Source organism: Kogia breviceps, chromosome 8 (genome assembly GCF_026419965.1).
Source record: "Kogia breviceps isolate mKogBre1 chromosome 8, mKogBre1 haplotype 1, whole genome shotgun sequence".
NCBI lineage: Eukaryota > Metazoa > Chordata > Mammalia > Artiodactyla > Physeteridae > Kogia > Kogia breviceps.
Genome location: NC_081317.1, coordinates 5,177,529 through 5,190,684, shown reverse-complemented (window position 1 = coordinate 5,190,684; position 13,156 = coordinate 5,177,529). Strand labels below are relative to the sequence as shown.

The 13,156-nt window shown below is 43.0% G+C and overlaps 1 protein-coding gene across 9 annotated transcripts in view; it reads left to right on the top strand.

Moving 5' to 3' along the window:
• Window positions 1-819: 819 nt before the first annotated feature.
• Window positions 820-13,156, top strand: part of NUP214 (nucleoporin 214) — a 104,176-nt gene continuing 91,839 nt past the window's right edge. For 6 of the 9 annotated variants that reach the window (XM_067040449.1, XM_067040446.1, XM_067040448.1 and 3 more), the window contains exons 1-9: window positions 832-971; window positions 3,687-3,882; window positions 4,506-4,657; window positions 5,897-6,095; window positions 6,772-6,842; window positions 8,128-8,191; window positions 8,659-8,762; window positions 10,436-10,542; window positions 11,202-11,268. In XM_067040449.1, coding sequence (XP_066896550.1) covers window positions 927-971; window positions 3,687-3,882; window positions 4,506-4,657; window positions 5,897-6,095; window positions 6,772-6,842; window positions 8,128-8,191; window positions 8,659-8,762; window positions 10,436-10,542; window positions 11,202-11,268 — 1,005 coding nt within the window. In that variant the 5' untranslated portion in view covers window positions 832-926. Of the gene's footprint in view, window positions 972-3,686; window positions 3,883-4,505; window positions 4,658-5,896; window positions 6,096-6,771; window positions 6,843-8,127; window positions 8,192-8,658; window positions 8,763-10,435; window positions 10,543-11,201; window positions 11,269-13,156 lie in introns of all 9 variants that reach the window. The other 3 variants (XM_059072521.2, XM_059072525.2, XM_059072522.2) reach the window with 1 other exon arrangement.

Here is a 13,156-nt window from a genome sequence, read left to right as displayed (position 1 = left end):
ACCAAATAGTAAGTGGCAGAATACACCCCCCCCCTCCCGGAGCTAACCCATGGGCTCCAAGTTAAGAATCTCTGTCCTAGAGCATTTGTAATATAATTCAACTACAAAAATCTCTACGTAGGCTGTGTAATAGCCAGCAATCAGCAAGGCTGAATGCTAATCCAGCCTTCACCACTTTCTGACTGAGGGGCATTGGGGAATTTTCTTAACTTCTCTGTGCTTCCAGTTGCCTCATCAATTCAATGGCAATGATAACCACCAGGTGACTAGGATGTCTGCGCAGTGTTTTGCGCAGTTCTCAGGCTTGTTACTCCAACGGGTAAACAAAGCTGATCGCTGGCGCCCTTTAATATCCCCTTTCAGCCTTCAGACACGTAAGGGTCTCCGCGGCGAGAACCCGGCCCCCCAACTTTGAGAACCTTTTTCCTCCACACTCCTCTAAAGCCTTTCTCAGAAGCTACAGCCCCTTGGAAATATTTGTCAAGTTCCCAACTCCTCTGAAATCGGAACTATTAATAACCACCTACATCCAAAGACTACTGCGAAGTTTCAACGAAACGAACGTGGTGGACTCGCGCTTGGACTTCCCAGTGTGAGATACCAACAGGAAGCAAGTGCGCTCCACCTGAAAACGCGGTGGCGGAACCTGGAGGCTCCCGGGCGCCGGCACACGGACCCCGGGCCACGCCCCCTACTCTGTCAGAGCCGGCCAATGGGAGGCGGCGGCCAGAAGGGTCGCGACTTTAAATGGTCCCTCCGCCTCCCTCGGCCCGAAACGTGTGATGTCATAGAAGCGCACCGGAAGTGCGTCATGCATGCGCGCCGCTAGAGCTGAAGGAAGGAAGTTGGCCTGGGGACCGCCTGGGCTGTGTCTGCAAGGACGCGGGCAGCTGCGGTAGCTGCTTTGATCAGTTGAGGGCGGCGCGATGGGAGACGAAATGGATGCCGTGATCCCCGAGCGGGAGATGAAGGTCAGACACTGGCCGGGGCCTCCCTCCCTTCCTTAGTTCTGGTGTTGCCTTGGAGCCCCGCTGACTCGGGAAGCTCGGATGTCCGCTGACCCGCCACCTCCTCCCCGCCCCCCCCCCGCCCCCGCGCCTCCTGCTTGAACAATTTGCCGCTTTCAGAGTTCTCATTACCGCGTCCTGGAGCGCTGTGCAGTTCAATCGGCGTGAAAGCCCCACCGAATGCGTTTTCCGCGTCCCCTGTTGGTCTTGCGCGAGCCTCTTGAGTTATCCTAGCTACTTTAACGTGGTGATCGGAGTAGTGGTACTAACTACTGTTTATTGAGCGTTTACTGTGCCAGGCACTGATAATTATCACAGCAACCCTACGGAGTACTTGTTAATGTAGAGGAGCAAATTGAGGCTCGGAAAGTAACTTACCCAAAGCCGCATTTGACAAGCGGGCTGAAAACCAGATTGTTGTTACTGTTTTTAAGACCCTCCTCTCTCGCTGTACTCGTAAGGCGGTCCACGCTTGCCTAATGCAGAGCCAGGGTTCATCACTTACCCTACAAGAGCTTTAGTTAACTAGGATCGGAGGCCTGTTTCGGTACTGGAAATCAGCCTGAAGTCAGGAGACTTGAGAGGGCCAGGTGATTCAAATGATGGTTGTAAACACCCGAAAGGAAATAAGTTGTAGGAATATTTTAGGCATTTGAACAACAAATCACTGAAATGCATTAGGGAGTAGTAATCCACACCATGTTTAGAATTGCGATGCTCTCGTGCTTCTTGAGAATCACCGCCAAGGGTGAGCAACGCAATGAGAGTGCGCCATATTTCATATGCTGGAGCACAAGGATAAAAAGGTTTTGGAACCACTGACTTAGAAAACGATGGCCTCCCTTTGAGTTTCTGATTACAAGACCCAAGTAGGATATTTGGGATTATCAGGATGAGAATTAACAAAAAAGGTTGAAAATTTTATGGTCTGACCTGGAAAGCCGTGTGGATTTCTTTTTTTTATTTTTTATTTTTTATTTTTTTGCGGTAGGTGGGCCTCTCACTGTTGTGGCCTCTCCCGTTGCGGAGCACAGGCTCCAGACACGCAGGCTCAGCGGCCATGGCTCACGGGCCCAGCCGCTCCGCGGAATGGGAATCTTCCCGGACCGGGGCACGAACCCGTGTCCCCTGCATCGGCAGGCGGACTCTCAACCACTGCGCCACCAGCGAAGCCCAGCCGTGTGGATTTCTGATCACGATCCTCAGTTGGAATTAAGAAGAGTATTTCAGTTAATCTTTTAGCAAATATGTATTAAACATTTAATCCAAGGAAATCAGTATGTGGGGTGTGTTAAGGATCCTGTATGAAACAGCGTAAATGGACACAAATGAAGGCTGAGAAATGAGAAAGGCTCTTTGGCTTTTACACTTTATAGAGTGTAAGCAAAAGGAAATTCATATTATTTTTACCAAAACCTTGACTTAAAGATAGGTTTAGGGGCTTCCCTGGTGGCGCAGTGGTTGAGAGTCCGCCTGCCGATGCAGGGGACACGGGTTCGTGTCCGTGTCCGGGAAGATCCCACATGCCGCAGAGAGGTTGGGCCCATGAGCCATGGCCGCTGAGCCTGCGCGTCCGGAGCCTGTGCTCCACAACGGGAGAGGCCACAACAGTGAGAGGCCCACCTACCGCAAAAAAAAAAAAAAAAAAAAAAAAAAAAAAAAAAAAAAGGTTTAGAATTGAAGAAAAAGAAATAGGTTTAGAATTGAAGAAAAAAAAATATATATATATAAAACACAACTTAACATAATGCATGGTAAACGTGTGGAACTCTTTTTACCAAGAGGTGGTACACACTGAAAATTCTTTGAAAGCAGATCAATGAATTCATGGAAGACTGGATGAATCAGACATTGACAGGAGGTTGGAGAAGGCTCCCAGGCCCTGAGGTGCTAAGGAGCATGAAAATGCGAGGAAGTTAAAACTGGAAATAGGTGGGGGGTGGAGGTGGCACTGGATGTGGCAGAGGTGATGGCGCGGTTGTGGGAGGGAAGCAGAGTACTGTGAGGTGAGGCTGGTGGGCGAGTGGACAAGTCAAGCCCTGTTGGCCTTACAGCCTGTGTTAAGGGGTTTGGACTTGATTTTAGATGTCCTCATAGCATCTAGGTATGTTTATAGGTCTTGAACACCAAGAGATTGACCTCTTCTGTGGTGGGAGTTTTGTTTAGTGTCTGATGCAGGTAAGCCAGTTCTTGGGATTTGGTTACTGTTCAGTGGTCATTATTTCCATGTATCTTTGTTGAGTACTGCACTGGTAGTTTGAGCTTACAGGGTCGTTGAGTGACGCTTTCAATATTTAACAACAATTTATTAAGCACTACTCTGGATCATAAGACGTACCATGAAATAGGACAAGATTGTAAATAAAAAAGTGCAGCTTGTGTGGTCGTTCAGACAATAAATAAGCTAGGAATTCAGAAAAGGAAAAGATCAGTGTTATCTGGGTTGGTCAAGGAAGGCTTCATGAAAGAATTTTTTAAAATTTAATTTATTCAGTAAATACTAATAAGCACTGTACCGGGTGCCACAGGAAGCTTAAAAATGGCTGAGCCACACAGCCCTTACCCTCAGGGTAATGTATATTTTGTTGTACTGGAATTAGGTGTACTGACATACAGTGACATATGTGATTTAATTTCCTGTCTTCCCTGAATTGATCTTGTTTTGACCCTGCACCACAGGAGTTTCAGTTTAGAGCACTGAAGAAGGTGAGACTCTTTGACTCCCCTGAGGAGTTGCCCAAGGAACGCTCGAATCTGCTTGTCGTGTCCAACAAGTATGGCCTGGTCTTCGCTGGTGGAGCCAGTGGGTTGCAGATTTTTCCTACTAAAAATCTTCTTATTCAGAATAAACCTGGAGATGATCCCAATAAGATAGGTAAGTTCCTTGTTTTGTGTGGCGTGATAGAGGAGTGAAGCGCTAATGTCATTTGATTTACAAGAAATCATTCTAGTAGTAAAACTGCTGTTAGTCCTGAGATTGATCCCAAAGAAGAGGAAGTTCTAGGTAGGCTTCTGGAAGCCCTCCTGGGTGTTCTCCTTGGTCCTTTGTATTTCTCTTTTGATGAGCTGTCCCTCTGAACTCAGAGGGGAGAACAGCTTACCATTGTGCCGTGCTCAGTTGAACTTGGGTTCCATCTCCCTGGGAGGAGAGTTTCATTGCGTGGCTTTTTAGTTGTCACAACAGCACCATCCAAACAAATGGGAACGTGTGCTGTTTGGAGCATTGTTGCAAAAGTACGGTACAGGGCACTGTTTTCAACAAGGGCTACAGCCACAGTTAGTTTTCTCAGGTCAGATGAGGAGGAGTCCCTATGATACTTAATGCAACGTGATACATCTGTAAGAAAGCTACGATTTATCTGTACAACTTGTTATCGGGGTGTGTGCATACTTTTACGTAGATGCAAAAATTGTTTCACGTAGACCTGAAGAGAGAGTTTGTGGCTTATGCTTAGAACATTCCATTTTCTGCTTTGTGTTTTTTTTATGTCTTCATAGTTGATAAAGTTCAAAGCTTGCTAGTTCCTATGAAATTCCCGATACATCACCTGGCCCTGAGCTGTGATAACCTCACACTTTCCGTGTGCATGATGTCCAGTGAATATGGTTCCATTATTGCTTTTTTTGATGTTCGCACTTTCTCCAATGAGGTAAGCTGCTGGCAAACTGTAGGGACCTAAGAAGATTTCCTGGTGTTGAATCATAACCTAGAAGTTCTTGGTTGACCTTTGAATTCTTTTTCTAGATTAAAATAGGGGTTTTTAAAAGGTCCTTAAGGGCTTCCCTCGTGGCGCAGTGGTTGAGAGTCCGCCTGCTGATGCAGGGGACACGGGTTCGTGCCCCGGTCCGGGAAGATCCCGCGTGCCGCAGAGCGGCTAGGCCCGTGGGCCATGGCCACTGAGCCTGCGCGTCCGGAGCCTGTGCTCCGCAACGGGAGAGGCCACAACAGTGAGAGGCCCACATACCAAAAAAAAAAAAAAAAAAAGTCCTTAATTATAGAATCATAGATCTTCGGAGATAGAGGTGACTTCAAGGAATTATTTCATAATACCACCTGCCCCAAGATGTTATCATTTCTCATTTATATATGAGACAGCCAGAGCCCAGGGACCCTTAGGTGACTTGCCCAAGGCCATAGAGTTAGTGGTTAATGTCAGAAGCTCCTACATCTTGGATCTCTGGCCTCCTAATATAGTGTTCTTCCATTGCAGGCCGTTTAGTAATGATAATAGTCAATAATATTGAGTGTTTATACTGACTGTGTGCCAGGCCCTGTACTAGTGCTTTACATGCCTTGTTCTCATTCATGCCAACCCCTCACGGCCTTATGCGGTGGGTACTGTCGTCTTCATTTCATAGGTAGAGAAACAGGCCCGAAGAGTTTCAGTATTTGGGGTTCTTGTGTGTTTGTTTGTTTGGGGGTACCTTTTATATCATTAATCTTTCATTAACCTTCCACAACAAACCTGCAGTGAAGCTCTTTTGGAATTTTGAAGCCTTTGGTGGTTTCTGCCTGCCAGGTAAAATAGGTATAATATTTTAAGATGAGAGCTCTCTAAAATTCAAGGGCCCAACGCTATTAAGAAGCAGAGCCCAGATTTTTATTTAGTGTCTGCTCTTTATGGATTATTTTGCATTTGTGTATTCCTTTGTTGTGAGTCCCTCTGCGTATGCTATAACGATTGATCGCCATTTTCAAAGTTGTGTTAAAATTGTCTGTAAGAAATAGAATATTGTGCAGAGCTACATTTTTTTTTTTCATGGTCATGGAGAAAAGTGAACTGTAATTCGAGAAAACTTGCAGATTCAGTAATTTTCTTTGACTCTTAAATGTCTCATACTTATTAACTTACTAATTTATTTTTGCTTCTGGGCATTTGTTTTAAAAGGCCAAACAGCAGAAACGCCCGTTTGCGTATCATAAGCTCCTGAAAGATGCAGGAGGCATGGTGATCGATATGAAGTGGAACCCTACTGTTTCCTCCATGGTGGCAGTTTGTCTGGCTGATGGCAGCATTGCTGTCCTGCAAATCACAGAGACGGTGAAAGTGTGTGCGACTCTTCCTTCCACGGTAGGAGTAACATCTGGTGAGTAATAAAGTCTTCTCCTCTGTAACATATGGTAATGGTAATCTAGTTAAAATTTAATTTCTGGAAAAAAAAAAAGCAAATGGGGTTTTTTGTCATATTTGTTGTTCTTTGGTAGAAGTGGAGAGAGTGTTTTTTATTTCCATAGTTAATGTCCTTGAAGCCAAATAGCATACATGATTTAACTTGAATGTGCTTGGGTTTTCTGGAGAAAGAAATATTTTGGTATAGTTGGTTTAGAACTGTGTTGTTGAGAATAATTGTTTTGATCTAAAAGGGTCGTACTCTGAAACAGTCATTTGTACCTTTGAGGAAAAGCATGAGAAAATATCAAATAGGAGCAAGAGAATGATTTCTTGATATTTGAGAACCTTCTGTATTCTTGTTTTATCTAAAGACTACAGAGTTTTCTGTACTTCACAGCTTTCTGGGCAATACGCCATTGAAAAAGCATTTTTAACACCTGATTCAGTGGCCCAGTGATAAATCACAATTGGCTTGTATCATCAAAATGATCTTTCTTTTTTCACCGCGCCACGTAAGGATGATCCCACAGTCTTCCATGGACTGACAGAGGAACAAGAAGTGGTTATTATGTGGCTGTTTTGGTACAGATCTCATTGGTTTGCTCCATTTTATTCAGTTGTTAATTGGTAGCATTCTCTTCTCTACCCAGTCTGCTGGAGCCCCAAAGGAAAGCAGCTGGCAGTGGGGAAACAGAATGGAACTGTGGTCCAGTATCTTCCTGTAAGTCTTGCCTTGGACTTCAGAACTTTTTTACTTAAGTTACCCACTGTTTTGGGGGTGGTTTGGGAGTATCTTTGCTGTGTTTTTCTATTAAAATGTAATTTATGCTCATTGCAACAAATCTCTCAGTACACAAGTGAATGCGGGAAAGAGTTGTTGCATGTCCACTCTGTCAGCTTCCCCCGTGGTCTTCCAGAGGTAATATTCATGAATATTCTTCAATATAAATTGACAAAGAATCCATATCTCTCTGGTCACATCTGAATGGGAAGGAGGGGTTCACAGGCAATGCCAAGGCCTGTGCTGTTGTGCATTCCTCCTGTTCTCTGAGGGGCTGCAAAGTGGTGAATGTGGTGGAGTAGGTTTGAGGTTAAGGTTTTGTTTCTTCTTTGTCATCACAAAGAGTTGTTATGTGACATTTGGTACATATTCTTTTAGGGCATTAGCCTGTAAAAAGTTAATACCGTTGGTTTAATTTTATTGTTTGCTTTTTTATTTATTTTTATTTTTTTTTATTTTATTATTATTATTTTTTTTCCGGTACACGGGCCTCTCACTGTTGTGGTCTCTCCCGTTGCGGAGCACAGGCTCCGGACGCGCAGGCTCAGCGGCCATGGCTCACGGGCCCAGACGCTCCACGGCACGTGGGATCCTCCTGGACCGGGGCATGAACCCGTGTGCCCTGCATCGGCAGGCGGATTCTCAACCACTGCGCCACCAGGGAGGCCCTATTGTTTGCTTTAAAAAAAAAAAAAAAAAAAAATTAATAGTGTATATTGGAGGGACCTCCCTGGCGGTCTGGTGGTCAGGACTCCGCTCTTCCACTGCAGGGGGCATAGGTTGGATCCCTGATCGGGGAACTAATATTCCTCATGCTGTGCGGTGCAGCCAAAAAAAAAAAAAAAAGTGTATTGGAGTCTTTTTTTCCAGCTCATTACATATAGAGCTACTTCATTCTTTTGAATGGCCGCATAGGACTCCACTATGTGAATATCTCTGTTCCATTATTGATGATTATCTGTATCAGTGTGAGTGGTTTTGCTCCTCTAAGTGGTATTGCATTGAGTATCCTCATTACCTACATTGATCACGTTGCTGTGAGTGTTTCCATAGGGTAGGATTCTCGAAGTAGGCATCCACGCATCTCTGTATTCATTCTCCCCTGGCTGGGGAGATGAGACTTAGGTGGTTTCTAGGGGAACTTATTGGATTTGACAGTTTCATTGGTTTGGGGATTGTTTCATTCGACTCTTTTTTTTTTTTTTTTTCTTCAAATCTCTTTCAGACTTTACAGGAAAAAAAAGTCATTCCTTGTCCTCCATTTTATGAGGCAGATCATCCTGTCAGAGGTAACACATCTGCTTTTCTTACTGGGCTGACCTCTAATGAGATGCTGTCCGTATTGCAGAAATTTCAGATCATGTGATGTAGCTGCATACCTGCTCAGGGAAATGTTGGTGCCTCCTGTAGGAAAACTCCCATTATTTCAGTTAGCTAATTAAGTCACTGTAACAATAATCCTCTGGTAGACACCTGTGTGTCTTGGTAAATGACATTAAATGGATCCTGATTTTTAAATTAGAATTCTTCATTATTTGCCTTGATTATAATCCACCAGAAAAAAAAAAAAAAACACCACTTTGGGATGAATTTGGGCTTCTTGAGTCTTTGTGAATTGTATTTAGTTAGTTTAATCTGGACGTTTTTAAAAGCTATAGGAGTTGGATTTTTTTTTTTTTTAATCCATGAGATGGTAATATAGTGTACAGGAGTTATTCCAAGCACAAGATGGTTTATTAGGATGTATGTCTTTCAGTTCTGGATGTGCTGTGGATCGGTACATATGAATTCACAATAGTATATGCTGCTGCAGACGGGACCTTGGAAACTGCTCCAGATGTGGTGATGGCTCTACTCCCGGTATGTCTGTGAAAAGGATGTCTCTGTTATTTGAGAATTTTAGAAGTCTTCTAATAAAGTTTGCAGTTAGGCTTCAGTTTCCTTTTCTTGCTGGCAGTAGTCGTGCAACTTGAGGTGTAAGATTTTAATGCTGCACTGGGAGCCTAGGGACCGAAATGGTGGTGTTCACTTAGAGCATGTTCTACTGTGGAGTCACAAGGTGAAAAAAGTCCTAAAACTTACTTTGCTTAAGTTGCAAACTATGAGTTGTGGTAGATGTTAACCTGATAAAGACATTTTAGAAAAGCAAGAAAGTACCTTGATTTTCAAACTTCGTTCACTTATTTATTCATCAGATATTTATCGAATGCCTACACAGTGTGCTTTAAAGCTGAGACTATAGCTGCGACCAAGGCAAAGTCCTTGCTTTTGTGGGTCTTGCATTCGGATGAATGTGCTAGTCCACAAACAAGTGTCGGATCAAGGAGTGATGGGGTGATGGAGGAAATAAAGCAGGGTGAGGGGTGGATGATGACTGGGGTGTGACTTAGCTTGGGTGGTCAAGGAAGGCGTCTGAGGAAGAGCCATTTGAGTGAGGGAGCGAGGCATTTTGAAGGATAGAGAAGGACCTGAATAATAAGATCTGCACTGTCTTACTAAATTGTAGTGGCATTAAAAACCAGCAAATGAGGCAGGGCCTATATTTCCAAATCATGTTAGCTTTCAAAGTCTAGAAAAACATTAAATACACACATAAAAGTCTAAATATAGCAGAAGTGGGGGTGGCACTAGGCATCCTGTTTTGCAGCCTCTTTTACTGAGTAAATTGCAGCTGTCTTTCTACCTCAGTGAATCTGAGTTTTGCTTCTGGGTAGATAATCAATTTATTTAGCGCCTCCTCTACTGTTGGATACTCAGGTTGCTTTCAGTTTTTCCCTGTTTTAAAGAATACTGACACTCTTCTATGTACACTTAATGGGATTATGTTCATTCTTTAGGATAAATACCTAGAAATGAATTTGCTAGGTCAAGCAGTATATGCTCTTTTGATACAGGCTTTTGAAAACACTGCCGAAGTATCTTTTAGAAAAGTTGTGTCCGTTTATACTCCTACCAGGGATGGAACTACCAGCTTCCCAATATGTGTGTCAATATGCAATGGTACCATTTTAAATCTTTGCCAATCTGATATGAGAAAAAAAAGTGGCTTGTTTTTATTAACTCTTTTGGGTTCCTGACAATATTGAATTTAAAAAATAAGTTTATTAAGATGCCTTATTTCAAGGTATCATTAAGATTTTCTTTTCGCAGGGATAGTATTAACACTAGCATTTATTAAATACTATTTATGTTCCATGTTAGACTGGGTTAGATGCTTTATGTGTATCCTTTCATATCTCACAACAGCCTTTGATGTCGGTTTTTTAGGTCCATCATACATGAGAGAAAACATTATCAGAAAGGTTGAGTCATCTGTCCATGCTAAAGTGGCAGAAAACTTTGAATTCAGTTTGGTCAGTGGCCAGTGCTTCTGTTCTTTGTACCCCTCAATGCTGCCTTTATATAGTGTCTATATATTTTGAATGAATTTTCTCATAAAACTTAAATGATTTTATCTTTTGAGATTCTTAACTGTGTAGGATTCAAGAAGAATCACCCATGAGATTGTTTCTTTCTCGTTCTGTTCATTGTAGAAAAAAGAAGAAAAGCACCCAGAAGTGTTTGTGAACTTTATGGAGCCCTGCTACGGCAGCTGTACAGAGAGGCAGCATCATTACTACCTCAGCTACATTGAAGAATGGTGAGCCGCATACCCGGGGAGGATACAACCTGCCCTCACTGTCAGGTCACACCTGAGTCACTTGGTCCTGCTTGTTCTGTTTTGTTTCCTTTCTGTAAGGGAGGAAAATAGAGGCTGGAGATACCCCGAACATATTTTCAGCTCATGCTAGATAGTGCCTTGCTGACTACTACTTCTGTCTTCCCAGTCTTGAATTATTTAGCTCGAGTACATACTAAACTTAGAAATCCCATTTTCTCATTAACTCCAGTGATGACTTAAGAAAATACTGATATTTAAGGAACATACTAAAGCTTCCCTCTGAGCAGAAGTGTCCCTTTGAAAGGTAGATGACTTGAAACAAAGCTTCTGTTCCTCTAATTAGATTATTCTCTCTACAGGGGGGTATTATATTTATTGGGAATTCTGGCTTGATTCTGTTGTGTCTCTCCTTTGTCTTAAGTAGGGAGCCAGTTGGCTGAGTCTCCAGGGCTCTAGCCTATGAACTAAAAATTAAAGCTTTACATCCACAATCTTCTTACCTTTCTTCAGCCAGGTAGAAAACCTTGCTTTTCTCCTTCACATCCCAGTGAAAGCCTTGTAGATGCTACCAGTGACTCAAGTCAAGGTACAACTGTTGCTGTTTGAATTTAATGGTCTTCCGGTTTTATTCTTTGAAGGGATTTAGTGCTGGCAGCATCTGCGGCTTCAACAGAAGTTAGTATCCTCGCTCGACAAAGCAGCCAGGTAAATGTCTCTCTTTGTCACTTTTATGTGATACTTTTCTGAGAAAGATTTTGGAGGGGTTTAACTGAGGTTAAGGTTTAGATGAAGTCACATCCCTTTTTTTTTTTCCCACATCACTTTTAATGAGTTTCTGGATGAGAGCACAGCTTAAATGACCAAGAGCCTTTGACCAAATGGCTTGGATATTGCATTGGACAAACATGGGTGTCAGATTTAGCCGTTCTTTCAATGTCATCAAAAGCCCTCCGGTTAGGTTAGGATGTATCCACTGTGTGTGGAAACGTACTAGTAATCAGCCTCCAATAGGAGTGTACCTGGATGTGTCAGAGGTTTTTTCTGTCTTGTTCTGTTCAACCGTCTATTTTCTTCCTATTCCTTGAAGCTGCCTCTTCTATTTGGTTAACTATAACCCATCCTTGACTATGGAAGAGAGACATGCAAATCGAACCAAATTGTGACTCATCAGACGTACTTTCTGTTTGACTTTGAAAAACTGCCAGAAAGCTAAAAGCACCTGTGCAGATGAGGGCCCGTCTCCCTGCTTCCCCTCTGTGCTCCTTGCAGGCCAGGGTGGGCTGAGGTTGCCGTGGGAAGCTCTCCTGAGCTCTGGTAGATTATGCACAGTCACTACACAGGACAGACGATGAAAGGGAACCTTTTCTTTCTTTCTTTCTTTCTTTAATTATATAATTAGTAAAGGCCAGGTAATGGTTGTATTAAATTTGGGTACACATCAAGAATAAACTTTTTTTTTTCCCAGAAGCCACAAAACATTTTGAAAAATTGATCATATCAAGTCAGATGTAGAAATGACATTGCACTGTTTCTGACACTGTAATAAAGCTGGATAATGACACAATTTTAAACAAAACAAAACTGCAAAATACTGGCAAATATATATACATGTATATGAAGTCACTAACTGAAATAACTCAGGTCAAAGAGAAGCTCAGAGCTACAGTTGCAGACTACTTAGAAATAATGGCAGAGACAAACATACGGAGCTGTTCTTGGGCTTCCCTGGTGGCGCAGTTGTTGAGAGTCCGCCTGCCGATGCAGGGGACACGGATTCGTGCCCCGGTCCGGGAGGATCCCACATGCCGTGGAGCGGCTGGGGCCGCGAGCCATGGCTGCTGAGCCTGCGCGTCCGGAGCCTGTGCTCCGCAACGGGAGAGGCCGCGACAGTGAGAGGCCCGCGTACCGCAAAAAAAAAAAAAAAAAAAAAACCCACATATGGAGCTGTTCTTAAAGAATAAGAGAGAATGAAAACTCAATAAGCTACAGAGGACCAAATCAATAAAATTTTTTATTTAAAATGTGAGCCAAATTTTAGTGCCTCTGCTGCATTTTGTAAAGGATTGTAAGAAAAGGATGCAGAGAACTTTGAATATGGGTCAGTTACCTATTCAGCTAATCAAAGTGAGTACAGAATTCTGCTAGTTTTAAATATTTTTTCTTATTGCTAAGAAAACCAGGAGAATGACCTAAAATTTCTTTCACTTATGAACATTCAATTGATGAATTATTTTTCTGCTACTGTCTTGGTGTTAGGTGTGGCCAGGTGACTGAGTTCTACCTATTCCAATGGGAGCAGCAGTTTCTGTGCTAATTCTAGGCCTGGCCCCCAGGAACTATGGGCCTCCTCCATTTGCTCTTCTCTTTGTCACCTGGATACAAAGTTGGTTAAGGACTAAAAGAATGGCTTGTGTAGCCACAAATGAGGAGCTTAGATCCCTGAGTAAAGCTGGTAGGACAGCCACTCTGCCAACTTGAATACCCAGTCAAACTCCCCAAATCTTCTGTAATGTTGGCTAGTACATATTTGGATCTATATTTGTTACAGGGTGTTGGTATACCCTAAATAGTGAACTAGGCAAAAAGAAACAAA